The 27,059-nt window shown below is 40.7% G+C and overlaps 1 protein-coding gene across 4 annotated transcripts in view; it reads left to right on the top strand.

The window, feature by feature from the left end:
* The window catches only part of shld2 (shieldin complex subunit 2), a 102,178-nt gene that overhangs the window by 68,809 nt on the left and 6,310 nt on the right, over positions 1-27,059 (top strand). For all 4 annotated transcript variants that reach the window (XM_087982632.1, XM_087982630.1, XM_043678720.2 and 1 more), the window contains 5 exons: positions 12,489-12,596; positions 15,265-15,459; positions 17,673-17,807; positions 18,778-18,984; positions 23,002-23,236. In XM_087982632.1, the coding sequence (XP_087838758.1) occupies positions 12,489-12,596; positions 15,265-15,459; positions 17,673-17,807; positions 18,778-18,984; positions 23,002-23,236 (880 nt within the window). The remainder of the gene's footprint in view (positions 1-12,488; positions 12,597-15,264; positions 15,460-17,672; positions 17,808-18,777; positions 18,985-23,001; positions 23,237-27,059) is intronic.

The raw sequence follows: 27,059 nt of genomic DNA, 5'->3' as shown, positions 1-27,059 counted from the left end.
TTGATTAGGGATAGTCAACACGATTTTGTGAAGGATAGGTCATGCCTCACAAACCTTATTGAGTTCTTTGAGAAGGTGACCAAACAGATGGTTGAGGGTAAAGCAGTTGATGTAGTGTATATGGATTTCAGTAAGGCATTTGATAAGGTTCCCTAAGGTAGGCTATTGCACAAAATACAGAGGCATGGTGATTTAATAGTTTGGATCAGAAATTGGCTAGCTGAAAGAAGACAGAGGCTGGTGGTTGATGGGAAATATTGATCCAGGAGTTCAGTTACTAATGGGGTACTGCAATGATCTGTTTTTGGTCCACTGTTGTTTGTTATTTATATTAATGTCCTGGATGAGGGCATAGAAGAATGAGTTAGTAAATTTGTGGATGACACTAAAGTCGTTAGAGTTGTGGATAGTGACAAAGGATGTTGTCGGTTACAGAGAGACAGATAAGCTGCAGAGCTGGGCTGAGAGGTGGCAAATGGAGTTTAATGTGGAAAAGTGTGAGGTGATTCACTTTGGAAGGATTAGCAGGAACGCAGAATACTGGGCTATTGGTAAGATTCTTGGTAGTGTAGATGAGCAGAGAGACCTTGCTGTCCATGTGCATAGATCCCTGAAAGTTGCCACCCAGGTTGATAGGGTTGTTAAGAAGGCATACGGTGTGTTAGCTTTTATTGGTAGAGGGATTGAGGTTCGGAACCACAAGGTCATGTTGCAGCTGTACAAAACTCTGGTGCGGCCACATTTCGAGTATTGTCTACAGTTCTGGTCACTGCATTATAGGAAGGATGTGGAAGTTTTGGAAAGGGTTCAGAGGAGATTTACTAGAATATTGCCTGGTATGGAGGGAAGGTCTTATGAGGAATGGCTGAGGAACTTAAGACTGCTTTCGTTACAGAGAAGAAGGTTGAGAGGTGACTTAATTGAGACTTATGAGATAATCAGAGGGTTAGATAGGCTGGACAGTGAGAGCCTTTTTCCTCAGATGGCGATGGCTAGCACGAGGGGACATAGTTTTAAATTGAGGGGTGATAGATATAGGACAGATGTCAGAGGTGGTTTCTCTACTCAGAGAGTAGTAGGGGCGTGGAACGCACTGTCTGCAACAGTAGTAAACTCGCCAACTTTAAGGGCATTTAAATGGTCATTGGATAGGCATATGAACGAGAATAGAATGGTGTAGGTTAGATGGGTTTCAGATTTGTTCTACAGATCAGCGCAACACCGAGGACCGAAGGGCCTGTACTGCACTGTAATGTTCTATGTTCTACCACCTCTACTGTGATATGGACTGTCTCCAAGATATCACCACTAACTTCCCCAAGTTCCCAAGTCTTCATGTCTTTCTCCATGGTAAACACACAGGAGAAGTATTCATTGAGGACCTTGCCCATCTCCTACGGTTCTACACATAATGTCCACTTTGGTCTTTGAGGGGTCCTATTCTCTCTATAGTTATTCTTTTTCCTTTTAATATATTTAAAGAACCTGTTTGGATTCACCCAAATCTTCTTAGCCAAGGCTATCTCGTGCCCCCTTTTCGCCCTTCTGATTTCCTTCTTCAGTAAACTCCTGTAACCCCTATTTATCTCTTGGGATTCTGTTGATCCCAGCTGCCTGTACCTGAGTCAAAGCTCTTTATTTTTTTTCTGGTCAAAGCCTCAATATCTCTTGTCATCCAGGGTTCCCTACTCCTGTCAACCGTGTCTTTCACCCTCCTTAAATTTACTGTGTTCCAACATCTATCGCAGATTCACAACTCTTTGAGAGAAGTAATTCTTCCTCATCTTTATTTTTAATCTGCAGCCCTTTATCCTAAAAATATGTCCTCTCATTCTCAATTGCCCCACAAGGCAAAATATCCTCTCTATATCTTCTTTTTCAATCCCCTTTAATATCCTATACACTTCAATTAGATCTTCTCTCATTCTTCTAATTTCTTGAGAGCATGGGCCTAAATTGCTCAGTCTCTCTTCATAACACGAAACCCTTATGTCTAAATTTATTGTAGTGAACCTTCTCTGAACTGTCTGCAATGCAGCTACATCCCTCCTTGAAGTAAAAAGAAACTGTACATAATATTGCAGGTATGGTCTCATTAAAACCTTGTACAGTTGCAGCAACTCTTCTCTGTGTTTATATTCTATTCCTTTAGCAATAATTGCCAAAGTTTCATTTGGCTTCCTTATTATCTGCTGTACTTGCATACTCTGATTCCTGCACAAGGATACCCAGATCTCTCAGAACCAAAGCACTCTGAAGTCTCTCTCCATTAAGATAATGTGTTGCCTTTCTATTTTGATCAAAAGGGATTACCTCACACTTAAATTTCATGGGCCGAATGTTGGCTTATTCACCTAACCTATCGATATCCACTTGTAATTTTTGTAAAATTTCTTCATTGCTACTTACTTTCTCACCTTTTTGTTGTTATCTGCAAATGTGGCAATATTACTTTCTATCCCTGGATCCAAGTCTTTGTAAATTGTTGCGGCCCAAGGACCAAACCCTTGGTACCTCACGAGTTACAAGGCGAAAGTGAGGACTGCAGATGTAGGAGATCAGAGTCAAGATTAGAGTGGTGCTGGAAAAGCACAGTAGGTCAGGCAGCATCCAAGGAGCAGAAAAATTGATGTTTTGGGCAAAAGCCCTTCATCAGAAAAGCCCTCATTCCTGATGAAGGGCTTTTGCCCAAAACGTCGATTTTTCTGCTCCTCTGATGCTGCCTGACCTGCTATGCTCTTCCAGCACCATTCTAATCTTGGACCCACTAGTTGCACCTTGCCAACCAGAAAAAGACTTGTTTATCTCGAGTCTCAGCCTCATATTGGTTAGCTAATCCTCTATACAAGCTAATACATCACCCCTAACCCCATGTGAGATTACCTTGTATATTAATCTTTTGTGCGACACCTTAGCAAATGTGTCCGGAAATACAGATGTACTACATCGGCTAGTTATATCTTTGAATGACTTTAGCTGATTAATTGAACACAATTTACTTTTCATAAAACCATGCTGCCTCTGATAGATTATGTTTTAACTTTTCAAATGTCCTGCTATTGTTATCTTAATAATGAATTCTAACAATTTCTCAATAACAAATGTTGAATTAGTTGTCTGCAGTTTCCTACTGACTGCCTCCTTCCCTTTTTGAATAAGGGCATTATATTAGCATTTTTCCAATCTACTGGAACCTTTCCAACGTCCAGGGAATTTTGGATTTTATAACCACTATCCCTGCTACAAATTCTTTTAGGAACCAGTATGTCGGCCATCAGGCCCTAGGGAATTGTCTGCCTTCAGTCCCAATAGTTGACTCAGTACATTTTCCCTATTGACGATGACATTATTATAACATCTTTGCTTTCTATAACAGGCATAGCCTTTTACTAGTGGGATGGTACAATAGTCCTTCAATGGAAAATTGAGGTAGTGAACTGATTTAGTTTTTCTGCCATTTCTGTCTTCTCCGCTACTATCTTGCCAGCCTCATCCTCCAAGGGACCAACTTTAGCTACTCTCTTCCCTTTTATATGCTTAAAGAACCTAAAGAAGATGCCTCTGATAGACTCCAACAGCACTGAGTTGTTCACTAGAAGAGTAGCCAGAGAAGTATTAGAAATATCTTGCATATGATAACAAGGAAAAAGTTCTCTTGGCTGCTGCAATGCAAGCACAATTAGATGTCTATACTTCCCTCAAGGTGAATAGGTCTCCTGATCTTATGGTTCAGCTCTCTAATTGAACTTCATAAACATGAGCGACTAATATCCATATACTGATGTGTCACATACATTTGTTTTACACGAGAAGCATTTTGTTTTTCTCACATCTGCATCAAGGATGTTTCGCTTTACCTGTACCACATAGATGGATTGCTGAAATGCCACCAGAGAGGTGTTGGGGTTGCAGTTTATGGCATGCAGCAACCCATTGTAAGGACAGTTTAATTTTGTTCTCCAAATAGTTTGCTGATTCAAGCTGATTTTTAAAATTAACCTATGTTTTATTTTTGACCTAAAAAGGAAGACTTTTTTAAAATTCATTCATGGGATGAGGCAGTATTTATTGTCCATTCCTAATTGCCCAGAGGGCAGTTAAGAGTCAACCACATTGCTGTGGGTCTGGAGTCACATGTAGGCCAGACCAGATAAGAATGGTAGCTTCCTTCCCTGAAGTGATCCGTGTAGGTTTTCCCAATAATCAACAGTGGATTTATGGTCACTCTTGCTTCCAGGTTTTTAGTGAATATTCCACAGTCTGCCATGGCAGGATTTGAACCCAGGTCCCCAGAACATTATCTGGGTCTCTGGATTAACAGTCTGGTGATAATGCCACAAACCCATTGCCTCCCACAGTTCTTTTTCTCAACAAAGTATTAAACTGGAAAATCAGTAGATTTTATAAAGGCAGACTGTGCAAAAAGACAAACTATTGTTTATCATTTTTCTGATTTTTCTTATGATAAATTTTAATTTGTTTACGAATTTTAGTTCTGTTTCCCCAACCTCCTTTATTTTCCTCCGAACTAAGATCTAGTTCAGGATGTTCATTTTTCATGACTGGGTTCCCAAATCAATTGTCTCCAATCCCCAGATAACTAATATACTGCCTATGGATTCAGCCCAAATTAGCATTCAGCACAAATATCACAAAATGACCATGATATCACCATAGATTTATAATGTCATAGAATCCCTACAGTGTGAAAACAGGCCAATTGGCCCTACAAGTCTACACTGACCCTCCGAAGAGTAATCCACCTAGACCCATTCCCCTACCTTGTCAATCTACATTTACCCCTGACTAATGTATCTAACCTACACATCCCTGGACAGTCTGGGCAATTTAGCATGGCCAATTCACCTAGCCTGCACATCTTTGGATTGTGGGAGGAAACCAGAGCACCCAAAGGAAACCTACGCAGACATGAGGAAAATGTGCAAACACGGCACAGACAGTCGCTGATGCTGGAATCAAATCCAGGTACCTGGTGCTGTGAGGCAGCAGTGCTAACCGCACCGTGCTGCCCTAATGATGCTGTCAATATGATGACTCTTAATTTGTGGTTTATTGAGCAATGATCCAACCATTCCCTAACCATCCACCCTTGTTTCTAAACAAACATTATGCATGCATGCAGATTTAGAATGGTTATGGGAAAAGGCAATCGATCAAGTAGAGAAATAAAAAGGGGGGCAAATTTCAATCTAGGTAGATTGATTCAAAATTTGTAGGCAAAACAATAATTGAACAATGATGGTCTTCATAGAGATGATGTTTAAATTACTGAGTAGAGGCTTTCCCATCTGGAGAAAAGAAGGGCGTCCTAAGATGGAATTCCCTGGATGACTAAAGACTTATAGGTTAAATTGAGACAGAAAAAGAAGAGGCTTATGGCAATTGTAATGCTCTTAGTACAGTAGAGAACCAGGTTGAATAAGAAGTGATCTAAAAAGGGGAATAGATGGGACAAAGCCAAAGTATGAAATTGGATGAGCAGCTAACATAAACGGGAACCCAAAAGGTTTGTATATCTTTCATATTTCATATATAAATATTTCTATGCAAATAGTAGTCAAAGAAATGTGGGACCAATTGGGGATTAAAAAGAAGAGGTACAAAATCGTTCTTTTGTATCTGACTTCGCTATCAAAGACCATGCTGCCAGATAGGTGGAAAAATGAAGGCACTTAAAGACATTGGATAGAGTCATAGAGTCATGCAGATGTACGAACAGAAAGAGATCCTTTAAACTAATCATCCATGCTGACCAGGTATCCTAAATTATTCCAGACCCATTTGCCAGCAGTTGGGCCCATATCCCTCTAAACCCTTCCGATTCATATACCCATCCAGATGCCTTTTAAATGTTGTAATTGTACCAGACTCCCCCACTTCCTCTGGCAGCTCATAACATACACACACCACCCTCTGTGTGAAAAAGTTGCCCCTTCAGTCCTTTTAAAGTTTTTCCCTTCTCACCCTAAACCTATGTCCTCTAATTCTGGACTCACCCACCCCAGGGAAAAAGCCTTGTCTATTTACCCTATACATGCCCTTCATGATTTTATAAACCACTGTAAGATCATCCCTCAGCCTCCAACGCTCCAGGGAAGATAGTCCCAGCATATTCAGCCTCTCCCTATAGCTCAAACCCTCCAATCCTGGTCATGATTTGGAGATGTCGGTGTTGGACTGGGATGTACAAAGTTAAAAATCATACAACACCAGGTTATAGTCCAACAGGTTTAATTGGAAGCACACTAGCTTTCGGAGCGACGCTCTTTCATCAGGTGATAGTGGAGGACTCGATCGTAACACAGAATTTATAGCAAAAATTTGCAGTGTGATGTAACTGAAATTATACATTGAAAAATTATACATTGAAACAGACAAACAATTCCTGGTAACATCCTTGTAAATCTTTTCTGAACCATTCCAAGTTTCACAGCATCTTTCCGATAGGAGGGAGGCTAGGATTGCATACAATATTCCAAAAGTGGACTAACCAACGTCCTGTAGAGTCACAACATGACCTCCCAACTCTTATACTTCCTAAAATTTGCAAGTCAATAAGTTTCATCCCTTGCCTTCAATCACCAGAGGGTGGTGTTGTGATGTATAAATGAACAAGAATAAGCTGTCCTGGAAGTTGGAAAGTGTATAAATCAGTTCTGCTTTATTTATTTTCAGATTAACCATTTTATTCTCCTCAATTGCAGCCTCAACAGTTGTTTTTACTTGATTGTACAGGATCTTATATGGTTATTGTGGAGTAGGGGGTTACTTAGAAACAAAAATAGAAATTGTTGGGAAAACTCAGCAGTCTGACTGTATATGTAGAGAAAAAAGCAGAGTTAACATTTCAGGTCCAGTGATCCTTCTTCAGAACAGTTAATAAAATTTTCACTCTCAGAATAACCACTGAGCATGTACATAAGGAGCTATGTCATAGCAATGTCAGGTCATATAGATCATGTAGCCTTTACCTGTAAGGTTTCAGAAGGTGGAAAAAGCACAGCAGCTCAGGCAGCATCTGAGGAGCAAGAGAGTCAATGTTGCCCCTTTCAGTCCCTTCATAATGAAGGTTTAAGCCTGATATGTCAACTCTTTTGCTCCTTCGATGCTGCCAGACCTGCTGTGCTTTCTCCAGCACTACACTTAATCGACTCTGACTTCTTCAGCATCTGCAGTCTTCACAATCTCCTAGATTTCAGAAGGTGTTCTGTCTTTATTTCTCTTGCACATGTTAGGTTTAATAAAATCTATCAGTGTATGACTCATATTACTATGTAGTGGGAAACCGTGACAAGACCCACAGAATGAGAGGTAAGCACCAAGGAGTGCCTGAAGTGTAGAGACACTACAATGCTGTGGATGAAGGATGAGGCCTGCCCAGTTATCAAACCCAGAAATGGAGGAACCACCAGTGAGAAGTTTAGTGGTGCCAGGAAGCAGTGAGTGACAGACTTGAAGGCCCACTTAGGTATCAAACTGCAGAGAGAGAAATATTAAACACAGCAACAGAAAGTCCAAACCAAGGAATGTGACAAGCAACGAGCAAATCAATCAGAACAGTGCATAATAAATTTCAATAGATCAGAAATATTTGCAGATAGGGATAACTGCACAAGAGATCAACCCAATGCTCAAAAGATATAGGAGCAGAATTAGGCCATTCGGCCCATTGAGTCTGCTCTGCTATTCATTATGCCTGATATACCCCTCACCCTCATTTTCCTGCCTTCTCCCCATAACCCTTCAACCCATTACCAATTAAAATCTGTCTTACTCTTCCTTAAATTTACTCACTGTCCCAGCATCCACCACACTTTGGGGTAGTGAATTCCACAGATTCACACCTCTTTGGGAGAGGTAGTTTCTCCTAAACTCTGTTTTAAATTTGCTACCCCTTATCCCAAGACTAGGACCTCTTGTCCTAGGATGCCCCACAAGAGGAAGCATCCACTCCATGTCTATTTTTTCCATGCTTTGACCATCTTGAATATCTCAATTTGATTTCCCTTCATTCTGCTGAAAAGAGCAAGAAAGAAAAATAAGCATTTTGACCACCATTGCCCACAAAGTAAATCCACCAAAGCCTTACCTTTACTAGATGCTCGAGAATACTTCAATGGTGCTAACCAGACTGCATATTGGATAAACTGGCACCAACATTAACATACCGGTTCAGGCCTCAATAAAATTCCAACAAAGGCCTGGTCTTAGAATCTTGAAGTCATACAGCATGGAAACAGACTCTTCAGTCAAACTTATCCATGCCGAACAGGTTTCCGAAACTGAACTAGTCCCATTTGCCTGCATTTGGGCCATTTCCCTCTAAACTCTTCTTATCCATATGCCTGCTCAAATGACTTCTGATTGTGCTCATCTCTACCACTTTCTCTGGCCATGATTTGGAGTTGTCCTTGTTGGACTGGCATGAACAAAATTAAAATTCACACAACACCAGGTTATAGTCCAACAGGTTTAGTTGGAAGTACAGGCTTTCGAGGCGCTTCAATAGCTAGTGCTTCCAATTAAACCTGTTGGACTATAACCTGGTGTATGATTTTTAACTTCCTCTGGCCATATACACACCACCCTCTGCATGAAAAAGTAGCCCCCTCAGGTCGCTTTTAAATCTTTTTCCTCTCACCTAATACCTACGCACTCTAGATTTGGACTCAGCCACCTGGGGAAAAGACCTTGGCTAGTCATCTTCTCTATACCCCTCGTGACTTTATCAACCTTTATAAGGTCAGCCCTTAGCCTCCTGTGCTCCAGGAAAAAAAGTTGCAATCCATCCAGCACTCATTATAATTCAAACTCTCCAGTTTCACTAACATCCTTGTAAATCTCTTTTGCACTCTGTCCCATCTAATAACGTCATTCCCAAAACAAATTGACCAGGCCTGTATGCAGTACTCTAAATGTGGCCATACAGTATCCTGTACATCGGTACCATGACATGCCAAATCATGTACTCAGTGCTCTGACTGATGAAGGCAGGTTTGCCAAACACCATCTTCACCACCCTGTCTACCTGTGACACCACTTTCAAGGAATTATGTACCTAAACCCCTAGATCTTTCCGTTCAATGGCACTACCCAGGGCCCTACCATTAACTGTAAAAGTTCTGGTTGTAAATTTGCTCGCTAAGCTGGAAGATTTATTTTCAGACATTTCGTCACCATGCTAAGTAACATCGTCAGTGAGTCTCAGAGGTTGGTAAATGGGGCACAAATTGATGTGTTTATTGATGGTGTTCCGGTTTGAATGCTAGGCCTCGAGGAATTCCCGTGCACGTCTCTGTTTATGTCCGAGGATGGATATGTTATCCCAAAGTTGAAGTGGTGTCCTTCTTTGTCTGTATGTAAGGATATTAGTGATAGTGAATCATGTCTTTTGATGGCTAGTTGGTGTTCATGTGTCCTGGTAGCTAGTTTTCTGCCTGTTTGTCTAATGTAGTGTTTGTTGCAGTCCTTGCATGGTATTTTGTAAAATTTGGTTGTTTGTATAGGGTCCTTCAGGTTCATCAGCCGCTGTTTAAGTGTGTTGGTAGGTTTGTGGGCTACCATGATGCCAGGGGGTCTGAGTAGACTGGCAGTCATTTCAGAGATGTATGGTAATGTGGCTAGAGTTTCTGGGCGCGTTGTGTCTGCTTGTTTCGGTTTATTGTTTAGGAATCGGCGAACTGTGTTTATTGGGTCCTCGTTCTTCTTGAATATGCTGCATAGGTATTTTTCTTCTGCTGCTCGTAGTTCCTGGATGCTGCAGTGTGTTGTGACCCATTTAAATAATGTCCTGATGCAGCTCCATTTGTGGGTGTTGGGATGATTGCTTCTGTAGTTAAGTTTCTGGTCTGTGTGTGTTGCTTTCCTGTAGACGCTGGTCTGAAGTTCTCCAGCATTCCATTGTGACATCTAGAAAGGGGAGTCTATTGTTATTCTCCTCCTCTTTTGTGAATTTTATGCTGGTAAGCGTATTGTTGATGACGTTGTAGGTTTTCTCTAATTTGTTCTGTTTTGTGATGACGAAGGTGTCATCCACGTAGCGGACTCAAAGTTTGGGTGGATTGTGGGAAGGGCTGTTTGTTCAAGTCTCTGCATTACTGCTTCTGCTAAGAAACCTGATATTGGTGATCCCATGGGTGTTCCATTGATTTGTTTGTAGGTCTTGTCATTGAAGGTGAAGTGGATGGTGAGGCATAGGTCTACTAGTTTTAGGATGTTGTCGTTGCTGATAAAGTTGGTGCTGTCTGGTGTTTGTGTCCTTGCTTCCTCGACTAGTGTGGCCAGTGTTTCTTTGTCAGGCTGATGTTAATTGATGTGAATAGGGCTGTTACCTCAAAGGAGGCCATTATTTTGTCCCCTTCTATCTTGGTGTCTTTGATGGTATTCAGGAATTCTTGGGTGGGGTGAATTGGGTGGCATGAGTCTTCTACTAGGTATTTCAGTTTTCAGTGGAATTCCTTAGTTAACCTATATGTCAGTGTTCCAGGTAATGTGACTATGGGTTTGAGGGGGGGGCTCTGGTTTTGTACTTTAGGTAGTCCATAGAAGGGGGGTGAGTTGGATCCATCCAGTTTCATTTTTGGGTGATCTGTCTTGTTAGTTTATCCTGATTTATGATGTTTCTTCAAAGAGGCTGTGACACAGTTTTCTAGCTGTGGAGTCAGGTCTTTACCACCTGTTAGTAAGGTCGATGCATTGTACATGTTTGGTAGTAGTAGAAACGTTTTTCTCAACAGACAAGGCATAATGAATGACAAGTGTATGACAATATTATTCAAACTTTCAGCTCCTATTTCAGTGTAATACAGAACTCTGTTACATACCAGGAAAAGTTTAATTGACACAAGCAGGAGCTGGGGTGACTACTAATTAATTTATAAATCTTTTATACCACCTTGGAGTTTAGGGTCTAAACAGCTAAATACAAAGGTAAAAGAAAATGGGTACATTAAGATACAAATTGAAGGAATGCAGAGACTTTGAAGGATAGTACAACTGGAGGAGCTACTGAAATAGGGATGCATTTGAAAACAAGAATGCGAATTTTAAATTCAGAACATTGTTTGGTTTGGCTAAGTGGTCTTTTCTTGATTCAACATTTCTCAGAGTTTGAAGTCCTGTATGAGCTTTGACTCAGAGGAGTACAGGGCCTTACCATGTTCATGATGCTTTCAGACCAGTGCCAGATCTGTGATCTGAACGTAATTTCTCTGGATCTATTGGCTAATAAGAGCAGCTAAAATTTATTCTGAGTTAGTTGAATTAGATTATCTACAATAAATTAGGAAATTGTTTCCATTGCTAATTGAGAATTACTCGATTACTGACTCACAAAAACCATAATGAAAGAATTTTTGAGAATTTAACTTTTTTGAGTAGCACAGTTACACCACAAAACGATTCAACTCCAATAGCCCAGATCAAGGTTGTATGAAGTGCAAACTTAAATTCCATGCTCAAGTCAAAAACTACAACGTCTTTACTTGAGACTAAAATGCTACCCGCTGGGCCAGGTTGTGAAATGGAGGTAATTTGTGTTAGAATTTAGAATATGAATTTTCTTCCCTAAACCGTCTCTTCTGAAAATAGTAATTTACACTAATCATCTTGGACTTTTGAAGAATAAATTTAATGGTTTCTAATTTAGCACTGAAGATACAGAACAATATATACAAAATATGTTGGAAATCTGAAACGAATACGGAGAATGCGGAAGAACTCAGCAGGCCTGCCAGTATCAGTGGAGTGAAATAGAGTTAATGTTTCAAGTCCAGTACAACTCTTCTTCAGTTGTTACAGACCAATTAGATTACATTACAGTGTGGAAACAGGCCCTTCAGCCCAACAAGTCCACACCGCCCCGCTGAAGCGCAACCCACCCATACCCCTACATTTACCCCTTACCTAACACTACAGGCAATTTAGCATGGCCAATTCACCTGACCTGCACATCTTTGGACTGTGGGAGGAAACCGGAGCACCCGTAGGAAACCCACGCAGACACAGGGAGAACATGCAAACTCCACACAGTCAGTCGCCTGAGGCGGGAATTGAACCCGGGTCTCTAGCGCTGTGAGGCAGCAGTGCCACTGTGCCACCGTGCCGCCCACCAATATGTGTTGGAAGAGGAGATTGAGAAAAATAAACAAATAGCACTGAGGTCCAATATGTGTACTAATGCAAGAGCATGTGTGCAATACAAAATCATTAATATAAAAGCGCACCAGCAAAATCATCTCAACTCTGCTGAACCCAGTGATTTCTTCCAGTTGTCTGCATATCTACGAATTTTAAAAAAGGTAGAACAGCATCTCACCTTTACTGGAGACATCTGTTGGACCATTAAAATATTAAGTTTAAAATGTGCGGCTAAACAAACATCAATCCCTCGAATATTCTGGAAAGTAAGGTGGACTCAAGGTTCCTTTGTTCTGATTGGTGATTTATTGGTGTTTCTGCCCATACAGATGTTGTTGTACATTGCGACCAATGGCAGGGAGAGGAGTTGTTGCAGTCCACCCCAAGGAGCAAAATGATCAAGATGGGACCTTGCTTACAGATTCAAATAGCTCAATGTAAGTGATGTGTTCTTAGTAATGAGAAAAAAAGGGACATTAATAGCGGTCTTTCTGATATAACGCAAATTCGCTGTAACCTGATTGATGAATTGGGGACACTGTTTCTAATGCGCAAACTTTTAAAACGTGTTGACTGTAATGTGCTTACAGGGCCAACACTTCAAGCGCTGTTTCTGAAGCGTGATTTTTCTACAATGCTGGGTTGCACAAGAACGCCACCATTGCATTGTAGAAGAACTACCTGTACTTCAGGGTTGACAAATGCAGTAGAATGTGCAGTATGTTACCAAAAAACTGCAGCATTTGTTTCCAGAGAGCGTGGTACTGAGATAGAAAAGCTTGAATGACTTATAATTGCCATCTGAACCCAGAGTATCTTTTGCCACCACACTGGTGAAGGATGTTGGCACAGTTAGCACCATTGATAGTTACCTGGAACTGGAAGCCAGCTCCAACTCCCATCTTTATGTGGATGCATGGTGCCACTGACAACCAAGGAAACCTCACTACTCTCAATACATTTGAAGTTCTGCTCATTGCTACTCTGCCACTTCACTCAGCATCCTCAGCTCCCTGCTTGCCCATTCATTCTTCTCCTTCACTCAGCATCCTTCACTCGACGCTTACCCATTCAATCCTCTACTCTCCTGCTTCACTCAGCATCCTCAGCTCCCTGCTCTCCTTCTCCCCACTGTATTTGACTTCCCCACTCACAGCTTCATTCCCCCACTCACCACTTCACTCAATGTCTCAATTGTCCGTCCAGTACCTCTCTGCAACCTCACCTAAGTCCCTGGTTGGCCCACTCCCATCCCTCACTGAGTCTCCATACTGCCTTACTCTCTCACTGCTTAACCATGAACAACAGGGCAGTAGTGAGTGGAGGATTGGGAACATGGGCATCACATATTAGAAATGGGGCAGTAAGCAAATTGCAATCCCAGGATTTGAATTCATTTAAAATATTTGAAAAGAACACTCATTTTATTACTCCTATTGCAGGCACCTTGCTATGGCACCCCTGGCAGTTACATCACACTCAATGTGACTATGTGGGTGTTGGCTGTGCACCCTGCAGTTGCAACAGCAGCAGTGCAGCCTAATAGAAAGGGCAATTGCACCACGTTGGATGAAGTCTCCCAGAGTCAGTTTTATTTTCAGCGTGACTCAGGCTGTTATAATAGTGCCTTGAAAAAGTCTACCATTTAAGGTTGTGTTTCCTTCTCACAGGAGATCAAAGATTTTAAGGAACAGGTGGGACAGTGGAGTTGAAGTCCAAAGGTCACCTGTTATCATACTGAATAGTGGAGTGAGGTAGAAAAGCTTATGGTCTACCCCTGTTTCTATTTCTTGTGTAATCTAATATTAATAGTGAAAACTTACAGTTTTACCTATAACCTGGATGTCAATCCAATAACTTCTGATTTACTCTGTTGAATTTCTGGTGGATTAATCCTTCTTACGGGTAATGTATCGGCAAGGGTAAGAAAAGGTGAAAATTAAGGATCAATAAATATGATTGTTATTCAGAGCTAGAAGTCAGGGTAAGTAGTACAAGATTGAAACTTTATTGCTGGTACAGCACAGCAGGTCAGGCAGCATCCAGGGAACAGGAGATTCGACGTTTCGGGCACAGGCCCTTCTTCAGGAATGAGCTCATTCCTGAAGAAGGGCCTGTGCCCGAAACGTCGAATCTCCTGTTCCCTGGATGCTGCCTGACCTGCTGTGCTGTACCAGCAATAAAGTTTCAACTTTGATCTCCAGCATCTGCAGACCTCACTTTCTCCTAAGTAGTACAAGATGCTAGCCAAGCTAAGATTCAGGGTGAGTTTGAATGTTGACACTGAGGTTAGAATAAGACCAGATGTTGAGATTGGAAATCAGAGAGAGTTCAGGTGTCAAGATTAGAGTTTAGAACACATCTCGGTATTAAGACTGGGGTTTAGGATAAAACTGCGTGTTGAGACTGGGGTTCATTACCTATCTGGACGTTAACACTGAGGTTTAGAACACTCCTGGATATTGAGACAGAAACTTAGGATGCGTCCAGGTATTGAAGGTTGGTTTTCAGCAACTTTCTGGCTGTTGAGACTTGGGTTCAGGAAATCTCAAAATTATAATTAGTATTCAGGTGCACAGATGTAATTGTTTATTGAGTTTCTGAGTCAAATTAAAATTTGTTCAAGTTATCCTTATATTTTGTTTTCGTAGGCATTAGGTTGAGTGATATCCAAATTACAAGCACTGGATTGAGTTACACAGTCGAGAAGTTGTTTGAAAGCTCCCAATGTCTGTTCGGAAAATTGGGCTTATAATGTTGAACAGCAGCCCTGTTCTACTGCAACAGCCATAGACTCGCTAACTTTAAGGGCATTTAAATGGTCATTGGATAAACATAAGGATAAAAATGTAGGATAGATAGGCTTCAGATTGGTTCCACAGCTCGGCGCAACATCAAGGGCTGAAGGGCCTGTACTGTGCTGTAATGTTCTGTGTTCTGTCACTTTGAGCCCTAATCCTTGTAATATGATCAAAATGTCTCCCAGCAATTCTAATACCAATAGTTCAAAGTTGGTGTCAGTTTAATTGTGAAACTTTATCATGTTAAATTTGTCTGTTGGATATTTACCTGTGAGCTAACTTTTCCTAATGTTTTATTTTTAAGGGTCCCAGACTGTGAACACAATGATATTGAAGGAGCTTATAGCATATATTTCAGCTCAACACTCCTATCTTTTGATTGTGGAGCCCACAAACTCTCAGCGCCTAGAGTCCATGCAATATGTGAACATTAATGAATTGCAACCAGGCATGGTAGTACACGCGCGACTCAAAGTTGTCCTCATTACTGTGATGTCAGGTCTGTGCCCTCTGATTTTTCCCACTTCTTTTCCTGGTGTTAGTTTCCTTTCTCTTCTGAAAGATCAACAAGTCCACAATCCACAGGCACTTCTGCCTCCTACCCTAGAATCTACTTAAAGTAGTTTGGCAAGGATAGGATAGGATTATACAATTGTCTTCTCCAAACAGCACTAAGGAGCGTAACTTCTAGTATTTCATCCTTCTCAAGCTAATTCTCATCTGAGTGGCAGCAAATTCAGCATCGACTGATTTTGTCCAACCTTTTGGACATTAGATCTCTATCCAAGGTTTTGATAATCTAATACCTCTTTATGTGCCTTGCTGTCAAGATTTTTTTAACATGTCACTGCTGAGTTACTTGGAACATTTTGCGATATTAAAAGTATAAAATAAAGACAAATTATTGTTGTTGATTTCCTTACCAAATGAAAGGCCTATTGTTCCGTGATATGCCTACCCTATCAATGGTTGGCAATCATGTGATATTCAGAGCAAAGGTTTTTTTTTAAATGCTTATCATGGCGAAGAACATCTGCTGGAGAATAGAACACTGGTAAATAATGACAATTTGCATTTGTATAGCTGTTTTACTTCATGTACTTTCCTGAGAAGCTGCACAAGAGCGTTTTTGGAGAAAATATAACACTTAAGGAAATATGAGCACAGGTGGCCAAGCATTTAGCCAAAGATATGGACATTAAGGAATGACATAAAGAAAAAAAACAAGAGATTTGCAGAGATTTAACAGAATTCCAACAGGCTAAAGTCATTGTTTCTAATGGAATGGTTTAAGGGAATAAGAAATGCACGAGAGACCATTCCCTGATTCTATAGTTTTCTCTTAATCAACATCATTTAATGATTCTATGATCCTGGTCATTGTCATATTGCTGCTAGTGGGTTGCTGTTTTGGTTCCCTCCAATACAACTGTGATTACACGTCTAAAGTAGTTCATTGGCTGTAAAACAGTTGTGGTCGCAAAAAGCACTACAAAAACATAACTGTTTTTCCTTCAAGTTTGAACTTTGACCTGGAGATAAAAGGCTGGTATTCCCACTAGTTCTCAGAAAAATCTTTGATGACAAACATTTTAATTCAACAGTTCAAAATTTATTTTGATACTTATTATACTCAAGCAAGGCTTCCTTACATTAGCGACATTTTAAGTTAAGCCTTGTATAGTTTTCAGTGTTCGGTATTATGTAATTTACATAAAAGAATAAAAGGTCAGAGTGAGGAAAGCTCATGGAGAGCTGGAACCAGGAAGGTTAAGGGACATGCAAGTAATGCAGGAAGGTTAAGGGACATGCAAGACACGGGCGGCACGGTGGCACAGTGGTTAGCACTGCTGCCTGACAGCGCTAGAGACCCGTGTTCAATTCCCGCCTCTGACTGCGTGGAGTTTGCACGTTCTCCCCGTGTCTGCGTGGGTTTCCTCCGGGTGCTCCGGTTTCCTCCCACAGTCCAAAGATGTGCAGGTCAGGTGAATTGGCCATGCTAAATTGCCCGTAGTGTTAGGTAAGGGGTAAATGTAGGGGTATGGGTGGGTTGCGCTTCGGTGGGGCGGTGTGGACTTGTTGGGCCGAAGGGCCTGTTTCCACACTGTAAGTAATCTAATCTAATCTAATCTGAATCATCCAGAGAGTTACCATCTCTGAATGCTACCCAGTGACCCAGACACAAATCGCATGTTTTTGTTGGGTGAGGACCAGCTCAGAATAAAGTCCAATATCATTTGATCTCTGAACACTGGTCATTTTACAAGATGATTAGGGGTTTAGATAGGGTTGACCGTGAGAACCTTTTTCCACGTATGGAGTCAGCTATTACGAGAGGGCGTAGCTTTAAATTAAGGGGTGGTAGGTATAGGACAGATGTTAGGGGTAGGTTCTTTACTCAGCGAGTCGTGAGTTCATGGAATGCCCTGCCAGTAGCAGTGGTGGACTCTCCCTCTTTATGGGCATTTAAGCGGGCATTGGATAGGCATATGGAGGATAGTGGGCTAGTGTAGGTTAGGTGGGCTTGGATCGGCGCAACATCGAGGGCCAAAGGGCCTGTACTGCACTGTATTCTTCTATGTTCGATGTTCTATGTTCTGTTAACAAACAGATTCAAACATTTCCATTATTTGGTGTTTCTGATCAATAAAGTAGTTGCGCGTTACTGCAGCTAGTGGTGCACTGTATAATGTAACATTACCTTACATACAGAGAGCACCTACACATACCGTGGAAAGAAACAACAGAAGATAGTGCTGAGTGTGGAGCAAGTCAAAGGTCACCCAAGCACCTTGACACTTTGGGGAAGTAAGATTGCCTGGCACTCTCGGATTCAAAAGAAATTGGGTAAGAAAAGCACAGCATCTAAATTAGGGAATGGCAAAGGAATTATGATGGACCATGTATGGAAGCAGTGAGAGAAGATTTAGATGGACAGTGTGCAAGAAATTACCAAGTTTAAATGATTTAAAGTGTGTGTAAGGAGTGACTGAAGAAGAATGATGGATTGTGTTTAAGAAAATTGGTGGAGTGTTTATGTTTGGAGTGACAGAGGGAAATTAATTAAGGCTTTCTTAGGTGTAATTAAGGATAGATCTGTAAATGCACTTGAAATAATGAAGGACAGTTTAGGTAAGGAGTGATGAATAGTTAATAAAGATTGTTGTGTAATGATCATTGAATAGTAGGGAGCCTATTTTCTATCCCAGTTTTCTTCCAATAATTCTGAAGCTGCTGTTTCTTGTTTGCTAAATCAAGATACTGAAAGTTATCAGACCATTTAACTAAGAGGCAAGTGGTGAATGTAGAGACTTGCTGAATCTTCTCCTCATAAAGTGTAACTGCAAAAACCAATGGCATTTGACCAACAGCAGTATTCATGGCTGAGTTTTGCAATCAATAAGCTGCACTAACTAACCCTGACACAGATCAGTTAATTCAATGAAAACTGGACATTGCCCCTGTGATTTCCAGTTCTGGTTGGACAGTGCTACATTTCTACTGTCTCTAACCAATTAATCTGATAGCTCTGCTTCTATTTACCATTGTTTAGGGTGTAGGTTTGCTCACTGAGCTGTAGATTTGATGTCCAGACGTTTCATTACCTGGCTAGGTAACATCATCAGTGGCGACATCATCAGGAGGTTACCTAGCCAGGTAATGAAACGTCTGGATATCAAACCTACAGCTCAGCGAGCAAACCTACACCCTAAACCTCACCCTGAGCTACAAACCTTCACAAACCTTGCAAAGATTTACCATTGTATTTATTGTTAATATCTATGGCCTATTATTGCTGTATCTCCTGGTATTTTAGGTCATGTTTGGGACTTCCGAGATCTGCTTGTCTTTCAAAATTCTATCACTGGAGACCTAGAACTGCACTCCACACCTTGGTCATCCTGCGAGTGCCTGTTTGATGATGATGAAAGAGCCATTGCATTCAGGAACAAGTACCAATCCAGTGATGTAGCATCTGTTAAAGTAATGGACCTTTCCACTCTGCTACATACCAGATATTCAGGTGTGTACATAGCCATTTAATGGGCGACAGCATCATAATCAAGGGTCACTGAATGACAAGTTTTGGTTAAGAGTGAGGTTAGACATTTTAATATGAGAATTATCACTCCAATTTTTTTCTCCTTACCTCGTTTCATGCATCTTATCTGACATAGCTCATTTTTGTGTGTAAATGCATAACAGTAAAACTTCTCAATCCTTATCCTGGGTTTCTGAGAAAAGAAAATTGAATTTCTGTAGCATCTTTGACAATGCCACAATGTCCCAAAGTGTTTTACAGCGAATAAACACTGTTGTATTGTCGGAAACATTGCACATAGTTTGCACGTAGCATAATTCAACTTGAACTCAATAAACATGTCTGGTGTTAAGAGCTACTCTAATAGCCATACAACACAGAAATGGACCTGGCAGTCCAACTCGTCCATGCTTACCAAGTTTCCCCCAAACTAAACTTATCCCACTTGCCTGCATTTCACCCATATACCTCAAAACCTTTCCTATTCATGTACCACCTTCTGTGTGAAAATATTGCCCCTCAGGTCCTTTTTTAAATCTCTGTCCTCTCACCTTAAAAGTATGTCCCCTAGTTTTGAATTCTTTCTTCCTAGGCAGCAGACATTTGCTATTCACCTGATATATGCCCCTCATGATTTTATAAAACTCTCTAAGGTCACCCCTAAACTTCCAACGCCCCAGTAAAAAAAGGTTCCAGCCTCTGCTCATAACTCCAAGCCTCCAGTCACAGCAACATCCTGGTAAATCTTTTCTGAACCCACTCCTATTTAATAATATTCTTCCCAATGTTGACCATTTAACTATTTTGATTGTTGTAAATACCCATATGGTTTACTAATGTCCTTAAGGAAAGGGAATATGCTATTCTTACCATGTTTGGTATGCATATGACTCCAGACCCACTGAAATGTAAGTTGACTTCTAGCCACCCTCTGAAATGGCCTAGCAAGCCACTCAGTTCCAGGGCAATTGAGAATGGGCAGTAAATGCTCACCCAGTCAGCAATGCCCCCATCCCATGAACAAATTAAGAAGAAAAAGTTGATGGTAAGCAGAACTCTACAGACAAATTAGCCTAACATTGTAATAGGGGAAATGTTAGCATCCATTATTAAGGAGATAGTTAGTATGACACTTAGGAAATCATAATACAATCAGGCAGAGTCAGCATGGTTTCGTGAAAAGGAAACCATGTTTGACAAATTTATTGAGGTCCTCTGAGAATACAATAAGCTGGCTGGCTAAAGAGGAGACAGTAGATGTCGCACATTTGGAATTCTAAAAGCCGCTACGTGGAAAGTTATGGTACAAGATAAGAGTTCGTGATCTGCATGCGATATGGTACTCCGGATACTGGATTGGCTTATTGACAGGAAGCAGAGAGTTCGGCTAAATGCTCCTTGGCTTCGTACTGGCTGCATGTGTTCATAACATGAATCTGATGCCCTCTCTTTGTCAGTTTTTTTTCCACCTTCCTTGAACATATGAATTAGGAACAGGAGTTGCCATTCAGCCTGCTCTTCCACTCAGTAAGGTCATGGTTGATCTGCTGGTGTGTTCAATTTCACATTACCATTGACTCCTGACAACCTTTTGATTCCATTGCCCACCAAAACTTGCCTTAAAATGTTTAAATGACCCCACCCCACATCTACCACCTTCTGAAATGGAATTCCAAATTGCTTAATTTTTGAGAGAAAGGTTTTTCCTCATTTTTGTCCTTAAAACAGTGTCCCCAAGCCTACACTCACACACAAGAAGAAGTATCATTGTTGTTGGTAGCTGCACCCATCCAGGCAATTAGGAAATATTCTATCACACTCCTGACCTATGATTTGTAGATGGTCGATAGGCTTTGGGGAGTCAGGTAATGAGTTATTTGCTGAAGTATTCCCAGCCTCTGATGTGCTTATTGTAGCCATTGTATTTACTTGGTTAGTCCAGTTCAGTTTCTGGATTTGGGTGGAGAGAGCAAAGACATGGTAGGTAAATTTGCAGATGATACCAAAATAGATACAAGGCATGTTGTGAAGAAGAGATAAGATGGTTGCAAATGGATATAGATAGGTTGATTGAGTGGTCATCCTTTTAGGACAGAGGTGAATTTTTTTTCTCGTTTTGGAACTGTATCTTAGGAGATCATTCAATATTTTTAAGATAGAGATAGAGAAATTTTTGTGAGGCAGGAGTCTAAAAGATTATTGGAAATTGATAGAAATGTGGAATTCAGAACACAAATAGATCAGTCATGATCTTATTTTATGGTCGTGCAGGTTCAAGGTTCCAAATGGTCTGCAACTAGCTTGTTTGTTCATATGTAATTTTGACACATTTTGTAATATTATCCGTGATCTAGAATATTCCAAATATTCACAAACATTTACATGAAAAAATGTCTTATCTCTATCCCAAATTATTTTCCCCTTATCCTGAGACAGTGCTCCCTTATTCTAGATTCCCTGGCCAGAGGAAACAATATCTTAGTATCTACTCTGTCAACTCCCATCATAATTTGGAATATTTGAGTAAGATTACCTCTCATTCTTCAGAACACCAGAAAATATAGACCCAATTTACTCAACTCCTTAGCACAGGGCAACCCATTCTTTCCAGAGACTAATCTAATAAACCTTTGTTGTATTGGTTCTACTGCAAGTATATCCTTCCTGAAATACAAATACCTAAACTGCTATCAATATTCCAGATGTAATCTCAAAAAAGCCCCTAACAATTTTGCAGACTTCTTTCATCTTGTGCATCATACCCTTTGTAGTAAAAGCCAACATTCCACTTGCTTTCCAATTCTTTGCTCTACCTGTATGTTAACGCTTTGTGTTTCTACAGTGATAACATCAAAGTTTCTCTGACAATTAACACGCACAAGTTGTACACTTTATAAAAAGTTATTTTTTTTTATTCATATGGCTAAAGTGGCCCTTCTCACATTATGCTCCATCAACAAATGGACTTTATTGCTCATTTGTTTAACCTGTCTATCATTTTGCAATTTCTTTGTGGCCTCTTTGCAGCTTGTATTTCCACCTAGATTCGTACAGTTAACAAGAATTACTCTCCAGTCATAAATTTGGATTGTAACTAGTTGAGACCTAGCATTGATCCTTCCAGCATTACACAAATCACATGAAAATTCCCCATTTTTCCTTACTTTTTGTTTCCTATCTTGGAATAAATTCTGTCTCCATGATGATCTTATCACTCCCCAATCCAGGAACCTTTCAATATCAATCTTTTGTATGGTACCTAACTGAATGATTTTGAAAATCCTTGCATTTTACAATAACTGGTTCTCCTTTATCTACCCTACTAGAGTCATAGAGATGTACAGCACGGAAACAGACTCTTCGGTCCAACTTGTCCATGCCGACTAGATAACCCAACCAATCTAGTCCCACCTGCCAACTCCTGGCCCATATTCCCTCCAAACCCTTCCTATTCATATATCCATCCAGATGTATTTTTAATGTTGCAATTGTACCAGCGTCCACCACTTCCTCTGGCAGCTCATTCCACCTTCTGCGTGAAAAAGTTGCCCCTTAGGTCTCTTTTATATCTTTCCCCTCTCACCCTAAACCTATGCCCTCTCGTTCTGGACTCTCTCACCCCATGGAAAAGACTTTGTCTATTTATCCTATCCATGCCCCTCCTGATTTTGTAAACCTCTACAAGGTCACCCCTCAACCTCCGACGCTCCAAGGAAAACAGCCCTAGTCTATTCAACCTCTCCTTATAGCTCAAATCCTCCAACCCTGGCAACATCCTTATAAATCTTTTCTGAACCCTTTCACGTTTCACAATATTCTTCTGATAGGAAGGACTTATCAAACAGGATTTCCCTTTTGTAAAACCACATTGATTTGTTCTAACCATGCTATGCTTTTCTAATTATATTGTTAAGTATTTTTTAATTATCGATTCCAACATTTTCCTAGTGGTTGATTAGGGTTCCAAGCTAGTTAACTTCACTACTTCTCTCTTTACAGGAACTGTTCAATTAAAGACCCACATAGCAGCAATGCAGTGGCATATCCATTCCACCCATATCCCCTTGTTCAAAATTGATGCCTTTACTCCAGTGGAGTCAGCCTTTGGCTCACTGATCCATTTTACATACTCCGGCTGTGGAAGCTGTGGCTCTGAATTGGGATTTGATGAAAATGGTATCTACCAGCAGTGCATTCCATGCCTACCAAAGAGCACTGTGAAAGTCTTTTACAGGTAAGAATTCTGACAAAAGTTCATTCCAAAGGTTTCCATCACGTTAGGACATAGTACCCATGGTAAAAGATAGTGTGTTGCAAGTCGCTACATTGGTGACGCAATAAGTTCAAAACCTACGAGAAGAAGCATAGAGTCATAGAGATAATAAGCATGGAAACAGGCCATTTGTTCCAACTTGTCCATGCCAACCAGATATCTTAAATAAATCCAATCCCATTTGCCAGCATTTGATCCATATCCCTCTAAACACTTCCTATTCATATACCCATCCAGATGCTTTTTAAAAATTGTAATTGTACCAGCCTCCACTATCTCCTATGGTAGTTCATTCCATGTGTGAAAAGGTTGCCCCTTCAGTCCCTTTAAAGTCTTTCCCTTCTCACCCTAAACCTATGCCCTCTAGTTTTGGACTCCCCCATCCCAGGGAAAAGACCTTGTCTATTTACCTTATCCGTGTCCCACATGATTTTACAGGCCTCTATAAGACCATCCCTCAGCCTCCGACGGTCAGGGAAAATAGCCCCAGCCTATTCAGCCTTTCCCTGTAGCTCAAATACTCCAACCCTGGCAACATCCTTTTTTGAATCCTTTCAAGTTTCACAACATTTTAAATCTTTTCTGAATCCTTTCAAGTTTCACAACATTTTTCCTTTAGCAGGGAGAACAGAATTGCACACAGTATTCCAAAAGTGGCCTAACCAATTTCCTGTACAGCCACAACATGACCTGCCAACTCCTATAATCAGTGCTCTGACCAATAAAGGCAAGCATACTAAATGCCTTCTTCACTATGCTATCTACCTGCAACTCCACTTTGAAGAAACTATGAACCTGCACTTCAAGGTCTCTTTGTTCAGCAACACTCCCCAGGACCTTACTATTAAGTGTATACGTCCTGCTCTGATTTGCCTTTCCAAAATGCAGCACTTCACATTTATCTAAATTAAACTCCATCTGCCACTCCTCAGCCCATTGGTCCATCTGTTCAAGATCTCGTTGTACTCTGAGGTCCACTACACCTCCAATTTTGTTGTCATCTACAAATTTACTAACCATATCTCCTATGTTTACATCCAAATCATTTGTAAAATTATAAAAAGCAGTGGACCCAGCACTGATCCTTGTGGCATACCACTGGTCACAGATCTCCAGTCTGAAAAGCAACCTTCCACCACCCCCTATCTCCCACCTATGAGCCAGTTCTGTATCCAAACAGCTGTTTCTCCCTCTATTCCGAGTGACCTAACTTTGCTAAGCAGTACAGATAATTGTGAACAATATGTATTGGGCAATCTAAAGCTAGAGACCATGAGGATAAACTAAAAATACACCCAGGAGGGATTTCTTTCCTCAGTATTGGGAATATGTAGCCCTTAAAAATACCAATATGAAGAAATCTGTAAGAAATCGGATAATTTCTGGGATTTCTTGAAATATTCTAAAAAAACGTAGTGTGTTACAGTTTACTGACAGTTTACGAAATATTAGCTGACATTATAGAGAGAAAGTAAGGAAGCTTTTAACAGAGATAAGAAGTGGTTATTTTGCTGGGCAAACTGGTTTAGGGGAGGCTTTGTTCTGAAGATTACCTATGGAAATTGAGGTTACTGGTTTTCCAGTGTTAAGGAATCTGATTATAGTCAAAGAGGATTTCTAACTGACTTTTATGTGGACTCAGATCTGACTTGAAAATCTCATCAGTTCTTCTGCTATTAGCTTTCCAAAGCCATTGACAAGAAATGGATGTTCTGTGAGAAATTTTCCCATTCTTTTAAGAGTGGACTCTTGATCCACCGTGTTTTTCCTTTTCATTTTTCATAAAACCTATATCATTTCAGCAGAGCTGAATCATCTTGCCGTTTTTGTGCATGTTGTGTTTGGGATTCATAGAATCAGACAGTACAAAAGATCCATTGACTCTGTACTGCCAAAGCTACAAAGTCAGAAGTCACACGACACCAAGTTATAGTCCAATAGGTTTATTTGAAATCACAAGCTTTCAGAACATTGTTCATTTGTCAAGTGAAGGCACAGTTCACCTGATGAAGGAGCAGCGCTCTGAAAGCTTGTGATTTCAAATAAACCTGTTGGACTATAACCTGGTGTCGTGTAACTTCTGACTTTGTCCACGCCAGTTCAACACTGGCACCTCCGCATCATTGCCAAAGCTACACTAAGGGTTTAAGGGGTTTTAGCTTCATTATGCATAGAAGCTCAGTTATTACCAGTTTTGTCATTTACTATAAGCTTGCTTCCATAAATGAGTTTCTTTTGAGTTAACTATAGAGGCGTTGTGGACATTTATTCTGAATATTATACAAAAAAGAGAAACAAGAAACATTTCGATGACTGAATAAATATTTACGCTTTTGATACAATATGGTTATCAGAGCACTTGGGCTTGTTTACCAGAGCACTCCTTTCATTACAGTTGTGGGAATGTGAAATTTCCTACCGTGTAGAGTAGGATGAATAAGAGAGATAGTCTGAAGGAAAAGCAAGATAAATATTTGAAGAAAAACATCTCATGCAGGAGTCTTGTGTGGACTTGCATAAACACAGGCAAAGATCTCTGAGGCTAAATGGCCTGTGTATTTATTGTAATTTTTTTATAGTTCTATTTAACATGGCAACCAAAGTTCTTCATATTTCATCATTCTGTTTGCAAATGTGGTGAGATAACTGGACCAAAACTGAGTCTTTTGAAATTGTCCTGCCATAAATCCAGCAGATTTGTGGTGAATTTTCTGGAAATCCAGCCAATTACATCAGAATTCTACAGGGCCTTATGAGAACCAAAACGTCCACTGTCCTTCAATAGATCAGTGGTATTTGAAGAGATGGGCTTTTATAATGCCACAGGTTGCCATAGTCTAGGCATGGCCAGATTGACTTACAATTGCTGACCAGGATGCCTAGTGAAAGCCTGCCTGCTAGTCTGAAGGAACTGTTTGGGAATCTAGACCATTGAAACTTTGGCATATTCCACTGTAGTCATTCCCAGCCTCTTGATTCACATCCTCATTAGGCCCTGTTTTGTTATGATCCAGTAGGGTGATAACTTTAAAAATCAAATGAGTTCCCAATGACTGATTTAAAGGAATCACACAAGAAGATTTCAGTTTTAAGATATTCAAACAAAAAGTAATATCAACTAATCTTTACTCACAAGGCAATAAGAATATGAATTACAGAAAAGATTATCCTCATTAATGTCTGTAAATAACCAGTAACCTCGTGTGTATATATGAAGGGCTCCTGCCCGAAACGTCGATTTTCTTGCTGCTCAGATGCTGCCTGACCTGTTGTGCTTTTCCAGCAAAAGTCATAGAGGAGGTGGAGGGCATGGGTGATGTCCCGGACATAAATGGGGAGTTCCTGGACCAAGGAGACAGGGTGGAGTTGAAATATGAGGAGATGAGTTCAGTGGGGCAGGAGCAGGTCAACCGGGACAGTCAGATTTGTGGATTTTGGGTAAGAGGTAGAATCAGGCGGTGCAGGTTTGTGAAACTATGAGGTTGGAGGCTGTAGATAGAAGATCTCCTGAGGTTTGGGAGATGATGGTTTGATGATGAGAGGTGGTGTCATAGTTGACAAGGTGGTAGGAGGAAGTGTTAGTGAGTTGGTATCTGGCTTCGATACTACCACTGCGCGCCCCCCCCACACCCCCCCACCCCCCTCCTCTTGACTGTTGGTTTGATGGTGAGGTTGAGGTTGGAATGAGGAGAGTGGAGGGCTGCATGTTTGAGAGTGAGAGATTGGAGTGGGTGAGAGGGGTAGATAAGTTGAGGCGGTCAGTGTCATAACGGCAGTTGGAGAT

Source organism: Chiloscyllium plagiosum, unplaced genomic scaffold, assembly GCF_037043375.1.
Source record: "Chiloscyllium plagiosum isolate Xiang-an unplaced genomic scaffold, Cpla_swu_hap1 HiC_scaffold_43, whole genome shotgun sequence".
In the NCBI taxonomy this organism is placed as follows: domain Eukaryota; kingdom Metazoa; phylum Chordata; class Chondrichthyes; order Orectolobiformes; family Hemiscylliidae; genus Chiloscyllium; species Chiloscyllium plagiosum.
The sequence above is the reverse complement of the archived record's forward strand: the minus strand, read 5'-3'. Positions and strand labels throughout refer to the sequence as shown.